Below are 14,709 nucleotides of genomic sequence, written 5' to 3'. Positions count from 1 at the left end.
TAAAAATAACACATTTTTAAAGAAAACTGACTTCTTTAATGTAACTTTAGAACACATTGCTCCTTAAAATGGAACGAATGAATGAAATTGTAGATGATGGCACTGGCAGTACTCATCACTGATTTGTCTTGTGGTTAGCAATTCTGCTGGCCCCTGAATAAAATGATTTTTAATTGTGATACCTCCATTATTCAGTTCATGTTGACAACTGAAGCTATAGACTTCTGGAATGTGGTTAACTATTAAGACTCACAGCTGAGAGTAGGAGAATGCAGAATAGCTCAGCAGCATACATCATAGCTGCCCCATAGTCTCTATGGCATGTGTACCAAAAACAAGAAGCAACTCAGGACAACATTTAGTCCAAGGTGGCATCAGAATTACTCATCATTTAACCCTGGCTTTCTCTCATCTTAATTCATGTACACAGCATTTCCTATTACATCCCTGTTTCATGCTACTCTTCTTTCAGTTTCCTCTTTGCATTCTTTTCACTACATGTCCAGTTCTCAATAAATGTTGATCTGATTTTTGTGTTTCTTTTCTTTAACTATTCACCTAAGGCTACTGTCTCAATTATTATGATTATCAGCAGTGGATTGTGTTACCAACTTAACATTTCAAAAGCTCTAAAAGTTTTGTCCCATGCAAATTTTCTCTCCATAGTTATCAAAAGTTATTTATTTGATAAGTTATAAGAATATGCACTCACAGAAAAAACATGTCTCACTCTTAGTACAGTCCCTGATGTAATTATGTACTATTCAGATTTACACTACCCAAAAACTATTGTCTTATACAAGTTTACATGTTCGTGACTATCCTGTAGGCTTGTGTTTTACAGATCTCATCTTGTGAACCACTTTTCTACAATTTTAAAACACACATCTCCATCAAAGCACCTTACAAAAACAAATAGTATTAATTCAGTGTAATGGAGGCTTGGAGTGAGATTTGCATTCTTCTGGATTAAACTCAATGGCATAGGACCTGAAGTCCCAAACTCAATAAGAATGATATGGCCAAATATGCACATATTGCCCAACTACTCTGCACTCCCCCGTCTCTTTTTCTGTTTTACTTTTTTGTGTGTGTAATAATCTCCTATTGCTCAGCAAGTGGATTGTTTTCCTTGGTCACATACATGTAATTAAAATAGTTTAAAGTGGTCACAGAAGAGTGATGAATAAACCGTAGGTATGAATCCCCTAGCTGTAGATACTGTAAAATTTTAGTACTATTTTGTAATTAAAATGCAAAGAGTATTCAAACCTATACTGAAGAATGAATTTGGTCCACACACACATGGTATATTAAAACAATATCTCCCCCCCCCCCCCCACCCCCACAACACACACACACACACACACACACACACACACACACACACACACACACAGAGAGAGAGAGAGAGAGAGAGAGAGAGAGAGAGAGAGAGAGAGAGAGAGAATTACCTGTTACTTACTCTGGGCAAAAAAAAAAAAAAAAAAAACTTATATCAAAGTCACTCCCCTAGTAGTTAACTACACACACTGACATAACATGCCATTCCGAACATTTGTTGAACTACACTTTGTTAAAATGAAATCAAGAAATAGTTTCATAGTTATATTTCCTCAGTATTATTTACTCTCAACAATGAATGATACAGCTATCTGACATTAACACACACAGGCTTCAGAAAAAGATTCTTAATAAACACAGACTGAGTGTTTTCTGCAACTAAATACAAAGGAAAAATAGAACTACAAATATCTCCTGATAATGAAGAGAATATGAACAGACACTGCATAGTTGATGACATACAAACAGTTCTTTTGTTATGGTAATGAATTTGGTATTATAATAAATAGGAGAAAACTAGTGTACAATGAAGGGCACCAGCATATGTAACAGAAAAATATCACTGTTTTTTGTCTTTCCATAATATGATTGTTCACTACTGCTCCAGCCTTGTGGAGCATGGATCACAGATGGATGGAGGTTATGAGCAGTTCACTGAAAACAATTAAGTGTTATGCCGAGTGTAATGAAATATTCATTAATTAATTGATCAACTGCTTTCAAACAATAACAAATATTGTAACTGTGTTTGTTAAACAACCAACTTGGCATATTAATAATTTATGTTTCAGATTTTATAGTGCTTCTGAGTCCCCTGCCAAGATGACAATGCTCCCTCTCACAAGGAAAAATACATGTACAAACTTATTACAACAACATCATTAAACAAAGACATCACTGGGAGTAACAGCTGAGAAACATATCTTTAGAATTATGTTTCCATGGCCACAATCAAAAAACAACAAATACGCACATTTACACAGATGACTGCAAGTAATAAGAGACAAAGTACAATGACTAGATGATTGGGCACATTAAAAATAGATCACTAATTTTTACAGAGATTTCCAAATAAATATTTCACGAGTGTGTTATTAAATAAAATTTGTTTAACATTTCACATGAAATATTATTTAAATTAGATTATACTCTACAAAAAACGTTTTTTGTTCTGTGTCATGCTATAAAGTGGTGAGATAGTGAAACACTATCAAAATTATCTAATAAACTGTAAATTACTTTTTAAAATATGGCTTTTTCTGTATATAAGCAATTATCTTTCAGAATTTTGATAAAGCTATCATGTTTGCTTAAAACTTTACATAACACATTTTAAAATATGTATACTCACTAGTAATGACTGACACGTGCAGCAAGTTAGAACATCCTGCACAATAAACTCTTACATGTTTTAAACATTACAATTAAAACTTCATTCAATTGTACTAAACATGATTTAACATAAAATCTTTACATTTATGGCATAAAGGAATGTTTTTATTTACAATTCTGATACTGCCACTTTTTGCAGCCTTAAAAGTCACTCTGATTGCCTGTATCATAGCCTGATAGCAAAATCTTACTTAAAGTTCATCAAAAATTGAACAGACTATGATCTTTCCACCACAACACAAGCATAGTATGCATTGCACATAGTAAAAAATGTAACTAACTGTTCCCTACAGCTGTTGTCATCTCAGACCAATCCATTTGTTATTACACTGCACTTGTTACATGTTAAAATGCATTGAGATGTGGTACACAACTTATGACTTATCACGTTTCTTGAGAGAACGCTTGTTAGCACACCTCGTAATTATTTCCGCCACGTGAGACTTGTGGTCAAACACCTTCATCACTTGCAGTTTGGCTTCTTGCATTTGGTCACTTATCACTTTGCTTCGTTGTATGTTGCCCTAATAGAAAAAAAAAAAAGACAATTAAATCTTTAATAATGCTTATTTTCACTTTGAAATGAATTTACAAAAAGCTTTTTGCCCAATATCATCCAGCATGCACAACAAAAAATAATTACATTAGTGTCAACATCACAATCTTCTTCAAATGTCAAGTATCTTTGTCAAATATGCCTCCTTTTGTTCTGTATTGTGAAGAGTATATTTCCAACAAAGACACAAATACCAAACAAGTTATCACAAATCTGGTAATAAGACAGGGAGAAGGCAATGGGAGGGGAAGCTTTTCTAATGTCCTAAAAATAGCTGATGAAGATCAACTGTTATCTGCTGAATATATATGACAAATTTAAAAGGTGTGCTCAACCGGGATTCCAAATCAATACGTACAACTTTCATTACATTGAGAGCTGTTTCAATTCAGTCATTCACGACTGCATCATGAGCCAACTCGAGCTTGAACCTGTCAATGGCTTAAAAATAAATAACCTTTCACAGACTTATGTATCATGCAAAGCTTCATGTTTAATACACAACAACTTTCAATTATTGTTAAGTGTGATATTCAGCTGTGCTCTGGAATATATAATGAGAGAATTGTACAAGGGTAACCCAAAAAACATAAGAATAAATATCATATACATTAAAATTGTTCCGGATTTGCAGCCGATCTTGTTCTCCTAGCCAACAATGTTCAAGAAATCAGACAACAAGGTAAACTGACACAAGAAAAACAGAAAACTGGCCTTAGAATACCATTTGAAAAAGCAGAAATTATACTAACCAATCCAACACTTGCAAACAAAATTACAATAGAAGAACAGGAAATAAAAACGGTTAACAATATTAATGCGAAATCATAACATACAACCTAATGGGGAACAGACAGGTCAAAATATAATTTAAAAACTGAGCAAAATAAATTACATTGCCAAAAATACATACAACAAGAAAGACTATTGACAGTTGCAAAATTGAAACATCATAAACCAACTACACAACTATAAACAACATATGCAGCTGTAGCCATCTTCCAAACTAATATAGCAGAAACTGACAGAATACTCAGGATAGACAAAAGAATAATTGGAACTTGCATAAACAATCAACATCAAGTAAATTTGCAATGGAGAATAGCTACAAATAAAACAGAACAGAAGGAAATAGAACCAGTAATGAACACAATCATGAAGAACCATATGTCTTTCTTTGTACATCTGATGATAACACCAAAAAAAAGAATCAGTAACAGAGCAACACAATAACTGTGAAACAGCATGACCAACATTAATGGATCACAGAAATTAAACAAGATATAAGAGAACTCCAAATTACAGTAAATAACCTAAAAAAACAAAACAGCCAAAGTAAAAGACTGTAAGAGACACAAACCACACTACGAACAAAGATCAATGAAAGGGCTGCAGGAATTATCATCTCAAACAAAGGAAAAAAGAAAAAAAAAATATCTGAAAGAATGTGATATATTGGGCAGAACACCTTGCATTATAACTGACTAAAGTACCCAATTAAGAACATAAAATAGAAAAATGAATAACAATAGTAGTAGTAATAATAAAACAAAATCTGAGAGCCTTGGGAGAACCAGACATGACAAAACTATTCCATCTGGAGTGCAAAATGTTTGAGACAGGCGTAATATCCTCGCACTTCAAGACAAATGTAATAATTCCTATTACAAAGAAAGCAGCTACTGACAAGCTTGAACGTTATAAACTATCAGTTTAAAACACCATGGTTGCGAAACATTAACACAAATTTTTCCCAGACGACTGGAAAAACTGGTAGAAGCCAGCCTTGGGCGCAATCAGTTTGGATTCTGGAGAAATTTAGGAGCGTGTGAGGTAATACTGACCCTACAATTTTTTGTAGAAGATAGGTTACGGAAAGGTAAACCTACATTTACAGCATTTTTTGACTTAGAGAACACTTTTGACAATGTTGACTGGAATAGGCACTTTGGACTTCTGGAGGTAGCAGGAGTAAAATATAGGGAGCAAAATGTTATTTACAACTTTTACAGCAACCAGACAGCAGTCATAAGAGAGCATGAAAGGAAAGCAGTGGTTGAGGAAAGAGAGAGGGTTGTAGGCCATCGCCAATGTTATTCAGTCTGTACACTGAGCAAACAGTAAAGTGAACCAAAGAAAAAATGTGGAGTAGGAAATAAAATTCAGGGAAACATAAAATATAGATTTTTGAGGCTTGCTGATGACATTGTAATGCCATCAGACATACCACAGGACTTCGAGGAGCAGTTTAACAGAATGGACAGTATCTTTAAAGGAGGACATAAGATGATGATGAGCAAAAGCAAAACAGGACTAATGGAATGTAGTCAAATTAAATCAGGTGATGCTGAGGAAATAAGATTAGGAAATGAGGTACTAAAATTAGTAGACGAGTTTCGCTGTTTGGGTAGCAAAATAACTGATGAGGACTGAAGTAGAGAGGATATACACGGGGTGTTCGGTAAGTAATGCAACACTCTTTTTGGCCTGTAATCGTGGAATATTCCCACATCAGCTGCTATACTTTCATGAAATTCTGATAGGTAAGGGCACTCTATGTAGCTTTCAATATGGCATCTGTAATGAGGTGCATTCCAAGCTGAGAGCTGTCATAGAGTTTCTTTTGGCGGGAAACCAGAGCACTGCAGATATTTGTAGAGGCTTGCAGAATGTCTATGGAGAACTGACAATGAATAAAAGCACGGAATGAATAAAGGCACGGAATGAATAAAGGCACGGAATGAATAAAGGCACGGAATGAATAAAGGCACGGAATGAATAAAGGCACGGAATGAATAAAGGCACGGAATGAATAAAAGCGTGGTGAGTCGCTGGGCAAGGTGCTAGTCACCAATGCAATGAGGTTGTGCAAACCTTTCCTATCTCCTGGGAGCTGCAATTCCTTCAATGTTGGAACATGCGGACACACTCATTTGAGATTATCAACAGATCACAATCAACACCTCACTGAACAACTGGATGTCTCTGTTAGTTGGGCTGACACACTTGCCCACCAGTTGGGGTACTCAAAGGTGTGCGCACCCAGATCTCTCACCTTCCAATTTCCATCTGTTTCGCCCAATGAAAGACGCACTCCCTGGGAAGCAGTACATGGATGACGTGAACGTTATTGATGCAACTGGACTTTGGGTCCAGCTTTGACCACTAGTGGTACAACGCAGGCATACAGGTCCTCCCAGTAAGCAGGTGTAAGGCCATTGCATTGAATGGAGATCATGCTGAAAAATGGGGTTTTGTACCCAGAAGAGTGGGACTGACCTGGGGGGTGGGGGGTGGGTGGCGTTGCATTACTTACTGAATGCCCCTCATACACATTACTTATTGAACGCCCCTCATACACTCTACACTGGCAATGGTAAGAAAAGTGTTTCTGAAGGTATTTGTCCCAAGTGTAGTCATAAAAGGATGTGAAGCATTTCAGGAAAATTATTTGCGACAATCTTAACACAATTGAGGTTGTAATTTGAAGTACCCAATTTTCTATTTTTTTTTCCATAATTTTCCCCCTGATCACTAATATCCGTTATAGTTGTTCTTTGTCTTCAGTTGTTGCGACAGTTTACTCAATTTCTGCATCATTATCTTCAACTATTCAGTTCCCCCATCACCCTTATTTTAATGCTCCTGAACTTTGCATCATATACTGAGTTTTGTTTCTCTTTGTTCAATAACCTTGTTTCCCCATTTTACACCAGTAAAAAATTCTGAAATAGAAGTAACAAGAAGGCTACAGTTTATACAAATGAAATTTACTATCAGGCTAAGTTTACTGACAAGAATACTCAACTCCCCCAAACACACACACACACACACACACACACACACACACACACACAGTTTTCAACCCATAATGTATTTCTTTTAATTCCACTTAGCATAGAATGTTGTCATAAGGGCATTACCAAAATAGTTTTGTAAAGTGAGGTTCTAGATGTCAGTTCACAATGTGCTTCTGATCTTGTTCAGACATACCTATATGTAATTTGTAGCCAAGAGTGGCTCCTACTCCTATTAGTTGTTCTGTATTCCCTGTTAGCTGACATCAAGATATCATGACGGAAGAAATAAGATGGGTGAGCTGTTTCTTGGAACAAATTCCAAATGGAGGCTTATAAGGGACAATGTTTCAAGCATATGTGTGTAATGCTTGGACGAGACAGTCCATATTTCTTTAAGGGATTTAATGGCTCAGATTATTTGCAACAGTATACGTTGTTCTTCCACAATATTAAAGTCACCGACAGAAGTACAATGCATGTGTGTTTTGTTTTACTTCCTTATATTTTTAAGCATTTCGTTATACATCTCACCATATGCATAGTTCTGTTACAATAAATGGAAACTGACTTATTTTGATCAAAATGTAGGAAAGTATTGGTGGTCATTTGAAGCTGGGGGGGGGGGATCTTTGCTTCAAAAAAATTAATGGCGGATGTACACTATGTAAGTATCAGGACACAACAATGTTGTGATGTTGTGCACCTCCCCAAAGACAGTTAAGTAGGAAGTTTTACGTGCAACAACACCTCCCTCGAAGCAAGAGGTGGCCCCATGGAGATTTGACAGTTGCAGTATAATAACTCTAGCAGACTGAGCATTAAATTCAGAAAGTCTCATGTTTCGATGTAACTTTAATTTTGCTCCGCGTCACCCCAACTGAAGACTACACAACAAAAATAACAATAACAAAATACATGCTAGTACAATCACAATGTCCCAGTTAACAATGTAGTCACACAGCGGACTACGAACATACTTCTGGTCCTTGAAAGATGGGGCACACATTTGCTATTAAGTGTGACATGCATCGTGTTCAGAAATTTAGGTATCTGAAATTATAGCATCTATTTTTTGGCAAGATTCGTATCTATTTTTGCCAAATTCACATGTATTTTTTTTAATTACAACTACAAATTTAAAAGGTTGTCAATTACATGTCTGAAGAAGTAACCTCCATGCTTCAAAATTTGTTGTTAAAAAAGTGGTGATTGGGGAGGTTTCTGACTGGAATGTTCCTTTTTGCAAAAACTTCAAAAGTTTTTTAATGGTCTTTGCTTGTTGTCTTCTTCTGGCTCTATCTAAACTTTCAACAAATGACTGTTCCTGTTGAGAGGCAGCATTTTCCCACCAGGAATAGAATGCTTCTCTGATTTAAGGTGTTTCTTGACATTGTTTTTCTTTCCCAGCCCAATTTTACAATTCAAAAATCTGTAGAAATGTTTTCAACATTTTTTGGGAATTCACAGGCATACAGGCCATGCTTGACTATGGTACAGATAAGAACTGCCAAAGTACTTATCATAGAAGTAGAACTGAAAACAACTATTGGCATTTTAAGGGAAGAATTTTGGTCTGATCGAAATATGCCGACAGGTTTTGTTTACTGGTTGCTACATTGCAGAAAGCAGACACTATAGGCTGGGAGTGTAAACAAACTAGAATTATGATGATTAGCAGTGAGAGGAAAATAATCCCCGCCTCCCTCTCTTACAGCAGACAGCCTACACCCTTGTCCTGTTTTTCCATGAAGACAGAACTGACCAATAGTCATAGGGATCACCAACCCCTTCTGGTGTTGAGAGAGTCATAATGAAACATCATGAAGGGCCAAGATTACTCTCTTCACTCCTTTATAAACAAGGAAAGGAAATAACGAGCAATATTCAACACAAAATATTTGGTACTGGCTACTGTATAATTATTTCTGATGTAGGTTAGCAGTGTCTATAAACAAGGTATTTCACTTCCATTCTCTACTAATACTTGGTGCAGTCATGATTCAAAACACCCATCTCCTAAAACTGACACATTAAAACTTCCTGCATTATACCAATTTTTGAATTGACACTAGCAGAAAAATACACAAATTTCTTTTTTCTACATTTCATTACATAATGAGTACCATTCAACAGCCCATGACTGGCGCAGCAGCAGAGAATCGAGCGCACTGATACATCATTACATTCATGCACTTTTGATTTTGCAAACGCATTCTTACGCACATTATCTTTCAACCTTTTAAGGCAGAGTTGCATCTATCATCTGTCCTGTCAAAAGCTTAATTAATACATAAATTACTTAATTTATACAGAAATCAGAGATGGACTTATTACTTTTGGAATTTTAGAAATAGCAACAGGAATTTTTACACATTTATTATTACACTTGATCATTCCTCCTACCAACAATCACCAAAAACCCAATGATTTTTGCTTACAGACAAACAAGACACCTATATAGGGGATCAAAACTACTGACACATTACTCAAATGTGCTGTTCATTTTAGTAGCTGCTATCCACATCTCAGCTTATTCAGAAAGATTCAGCATGTGTTACAAAAATATTGTGTGTGTGTGTGTGAGAGAGAGAGAGAGAGAGAGAGAGAGAGAGAGAGAGAGAGAGAGAGAGAGAGAGAGACTTGCTATCTTGTTTAATATGGTATACTGTACCTTGATGAGTTCCACAACACGATTTGCATCCTTCTCAGTATCCTTCCCCGTTCTCCTCTCCATGTATTTCAGCATATTGGTTAGCCTCTCAAAAACCTGAGTTTCCAACTCGGACTGCAACATGCATACATCCATGATTAGTAAAACTTCAAACACAGTAACATATGTGACAAGTCAAAAATTATCTGCTCTTCATCATTGTAGTTTATTGATGCATACCTCTAATAATGTTTTTTTGACATAGGAGCCCCCTTTCAGTTATCATACTCCAATGTTAAATATACTTTTATCTCCACGATGAAGATTTTGAGTTGATAACACAACCATAAATGCACTGTTTACTTGACCTCAATCTTGAATGACAATCCAGTTACCTCAGAAATGATCTTGCAGAGCGTGAATGTAGTTTTTCATAGCAACGTTCTTAAATAAATGATTTATGGCATTCTTTCCACATCAGATTTATCAGTCTCTATCTTTTAATGATTTCATCAAACATTACCTTCAGGATATATTTCAGTAGGCTGATAGATATTTATGTTGGCCAAATTGTGCCATGGAGACATCACAAGTCATGGTAGTTCAATATGCTACTAGAGATTACATTTATGTTTGTGACTTAGGCAATTTGGTAGTGATGCCAGTTACATTAGATGGTGAATGACTCACTTTGTTCTCTGTTGACTTTCTACGCACCATTAAGTGTGTAGCCACTGTTCTACTTAAAGTAGTAGTTACATGTAAAAATCGGCATGTGCGACAGCAGATACACCCTTAGAGGTGCACAAGAATGGACGTCTGATGCTTGAAAGGCAACACAGAAATAAGTGAGCTATCCATCACCATACAAAATCAGCATCCCTACCAATGTCCATCAGTCATACACATCAACGTAATCTCTGATAGCATATGGAAGTGCCACGACTCCCTGATGCCTCAGTGACATAATTTAGCCTATGTAAGTACCCAATGGCCTACTGAAATCTTCCTGACTGTGACAAAGGAGAAAGTTGTAAACAGCTGGAAACTGATAAACTCTGATGTGGCAGAACTCCGTGAAGCATTTATTTAAACTTTTAGTGACCTGAAAAGTTTATGAACAGATCTGGACTGAACTGGTTGTATAAGCACATGAGTTCCCTGAAGGCTCATAGTTTCAGTGATGGGCTGAGCCACATGTAGGTGTGCATTACTGCTTAATAACAACTGTTTCTGTGAGAATTGGCTTTCATGTTTGCTGTGAATTCCTGGCATCAGCACCTTGCCTGATAGATCTTTGTGTCATGTGCTGTTCATCATACACCTCCATTTCATCTAATTTTCTGGTCTAGGTACTTTTGTGTACTAAAGTGAAGTTATCAGCACCTAGTCCATTGCAGCCTGGGTCTAATTTCTTCCACGGCGGCAATACTGGGTGATTACAGTCTGGCTAGCAGTTTACTGCTGTTTGATCTCCTCCTCAAAAACAATCTGCATTACTGTAATGGTTCATTAAGGTATGATAACTCAACTGTACTTTGTGACATCCCCCACTGTACCCATCTCTCAGACCATACAGAATCCAAGAGCCTGATGAATGATGCAAAAGGAAGGACCGTAATGTAGACCACAAGCAATCTCACTGGTGGATGGTGTGCAGCCAAAGCCATGTTCTTGGGTTATACTTGTGCTCCAAATTGTGATGCAAGTCTACCAGTGAATACCAAACTGCATTCTCCCTCTCTGGAGCAGAATACAAGTGATGCAGTATGCCCGGCGGGGTCAGGGATTTTCTCTGCCTCGTGATGACTGGGTGTTGTGTGACGTCCTTAGGTTAGTTAGGTATAAGTAGTTCTAAGTTCTAGGGGACTGATGACCATAGGTGTCAAGTCCCATAGTGCTCAGAGCCATTTTTGATGCAGTATGTTTACAGTCATTGCTTCTCACTATCTGATCTACGTTACATCCATTCACTGACATTACTACAGCAATATTAACACCTGCATGCATAAACAACAGTACAACAAACATAACACCGTTAAGCACAGAAGTATAGATAATTTTGACTCTGTCTTACGTTTCAAAAATAATATAGTTGTTCATTTATGCTATAAGCTATAAACTATGTAAAATGACAAAAAAATCTTTTGGAGTAAGAAGAAAAGGAAGAGGGGAAAATGAAAGTAATGCAGGTTGGTAGAAAAGCAGACAATGGAAGGTAGACATTATTCAAAATACAAAGCCAGGAGTAAAATCGAAAGTAGGAAAAAAGTGGAATTGTTTAGTTTAAGAAATGAAGTATTTGCACATGAAACTGAACAAATATCAAAGATAAGTGGTCATAATATAATTGTATTTTCACTGAAATCAAAGACAACACCCAAGTAAGAACAGTGGAGCAATCGCTGCAGAAGACAAGTATTATGCCAACCTCCAGAATGTTTACAGTAAGGTAACTGGTAAGGGCAAGAGACTACATTAAGTGGTGTATAAAAGGAGGTGTATGTACAAAATGTCAGCTTTTATTTTTATTTTTAAGGAAAACTGTTGTTTGGAGTTCTTTAATCTGATGTATATTTTGTTGATTTTGGAGGACTAAGTATTTTTAATTTATTTTGAAATAATTTACTGCACAAGTAATTTCTGCAGGTTCCAGTTACGATAAGATAACCTGGGAACAGTTTGCTAAAGAAGACAATGATTTATTTTGAGTTATAGTGGGCATCCAGCTGCATAGGTTGGCTACATTGGTTGTTGTGACATCAATTCCTGTTTGTGGTATAATGCATGGTATCATCCATGTTTTGTAAGGTGTAATACATTTTTCGTTGTGCACATTTGGACTTGTTACTCATTGAGTTGTGTTTCTCTCTTTAATACTGACTCTACCGAAGGAAATATTTAAGAGGAGAAGAAATAAGAGAAACAGATTCTACCAAATATGTCCAGTTGGAAGTTAAAAATTCAGCGAATGAGAGTAGGGCAAGCAATGCTGAAACAAGTTCTTCACCCCAAGTGGATCCCAAGAAGCAGCACGTGAATAGTAATTTAAGTGTACAGTGAAACCAGTGCCAGGGATATCAGTTTAGTATTATGTTTAAGTATAATAAAAACAATACTTGATCAAACTGCATGCTGTAATCTGTGTGGTGGAGAGAGAGAAATTTCTGAAAATGTCTTCAAAAGAAATGGTTTAGTTCTCAATTTGGAAGTCTCTTGTTCGAGTTGTGAGAGTAGGAAACAACTCTGGACATCTGAAAAATATAGAAACAATAACCTTTTTGAGATGAACGTTAGATATTTCTATGGGCTGAGATGCATCGTTAAAGGTCCTAGGGCTGGGAAAACTGTGTGCTCTTATGATTCCCTCACAACCCCCCCCCCCCCCCCCCCCAACGTTTCAATATACACAGATGCTTTAGCAGAAACAGTAAAAATAACTGCAAAAGAATAACTGAAATCTGTGACAGTACAAGCAATTGAAGAAAATTATGGTAATAGTGACATCTGCATAGCATTTGATAGGTCATGGCAGGAGAGGGATCATCAATTTAAAACTAATGTGCAGCTGCCATAAGTATTACTACCAGAAAGGTGCTTGATGTTGAAGTATTGTCAAAATCTTGCACAGACACTCAAAACTGGATACCAAAAATGAAAAACAACTACACAAACACAACTGTGAGTAAATATGAAGGCTCCAGCACTCTCAAGAACAATGTGGGGTTCACTATTATAAATTCATTGTTCATGGTGATTCCAGTTCATTCACATCAATAACTGACAGCAGACCTTATGACAATCTAACACTGCAAACGTTAGAATGTGTGTCACATGCAGAAAAAAATGAGTACCTGACTGCATAAAATGAGGCACAACTTTTCCAACAAAAAGCTCAAAGGTGGCAAAACTATTAGAGGATGTTTGACTGACAAAACAGTCAATCATCTAACTGAATACTATGGCCAACCCATTGGAAAAATACTAACAACCTGGAAGCAGTATGAGTAATGTTGTTCTACAAGACATGAAATGATGAAAATCTACTACATAACTTATGTTCTACCGACTGATTTAAAGCTGAGGCTGGGGCAGCATATATCCACAGAAACATCATCCCTGAGGCTGTTGGAGCTGTAAGAAAGACAGTACACACAGATCTAGCTCATCCCCATCATCTGAAGAAATTTCTGCAGGAAAAACTCAAAATGTAAATGAGCCTTTCAACCTTGAAATCACTGAAGTTTGGCGTCAATGATGCTGTTATCACTTTCAGTGATGGAAATGCAGTCTGAATAAAGCTTCTGAAGTGATTTGGAATGAAGTCTGGCCATATTACAGAAGCAATCCTACAGGAACTGGATAGACAGTGCATCTCCAAGGTAGAAATTGTGGTCAAAAATACAACAGAAAGTGCAATTTCTAAAAAACTACACTTTTTGCAAATGTTTCTAACTATCCCAGAAACTACTTAAGTGAAAGCTCTGAAATTTTTACCTCTTATTGAGAATGATATTATGTTTATGTGGATATACAATGGTAGAGACAGAACTTTTAGTTTGATTATACATCAATTATATCTTGATTCCTAACGAACTTAGAACTTGATAGTACATTAGTGAATGTGTAAGATATGACTATATCCTAGCAAAGTTTTATTACCTTGGATAGTTACAGAGAAAACGAGATACAAAATGTTAAATTTAAGTTTATCAGGATGGGGCACTGATAATCCTCTTAGAAAACAGTATCTGTTGTTTCCTGTAAAAAAAAAAAGGTCATAAATGATGAAGGGAGGGTGGGTTTATAAGGTTGGGCTATAACATGTACAGCAGCTCCACTTGGTAACACATCAGTCATGTTTTATTTATACTATGACCACTTACTAACTTTGTGAATCCAAAACACACCAATTTAAGTGAAAATGAGAAATACAGTTGAATTATTAATAAATAAAAAAGACACTA

The 14,709-nt window shown here is 36.3% G+C and overlaps 1 protein-coding gene across 4 annotated transcripts in view; it reads right to left on the bottom strand.

Annotated features, from left to right (window-relative positions):
- Positions 1-1,618: 1,618 nt before the first annotated feature.
- The window catches only part of LOC126457104 (mucin-5AC-like), a 100,352-nt gene continuing 87,261 nt past the window's right edge, over positions 1,619-14,709 (bottom strand). For all 4 annotated transcript variants that reach the window (XM_050093140.1, XM_050093143.1, XM_050093141.1 and 1 more), the window contains 2 exons: positions 9,764-9,877; positions 1,619-3,260 (listed from right to left, as the gene is read on the bottom strand). In XM_050093140.1, the coding sequence (XP_049949097.1) occupies positions 3,111-3,260; positions 9,764-9,877 (264 nt within the window). In that variant the 3' untranslated portion in view covers positions 1,619-3,110. The remainder of the gene's footprint in view (positions 3,261-9,763; positions 9,878-14,709) is intronic.

Source organism: Schistocerca serialis, chromosome 2 (genome assembly GCF_023864345.2).
Source record: "Schistocerca serialis cubense isolate TAMUIC-IGC-003099 chromosome 2, iqSchSeri2.2, whole genome shotgun sequence".
Classification (NCBI taxonomy): domain Eukaryota; kingdom Metazoa; phylum Arthropoda; class Insecta; order Orthoptera; family Acrididae; genus Schistocerca; species Schistocerca serialis.
The sequence above is the reverse complement of the archived record's forward strand: the minus strand, read 5'-3'. Positions and strand labels throughout refer to the sequence as shown.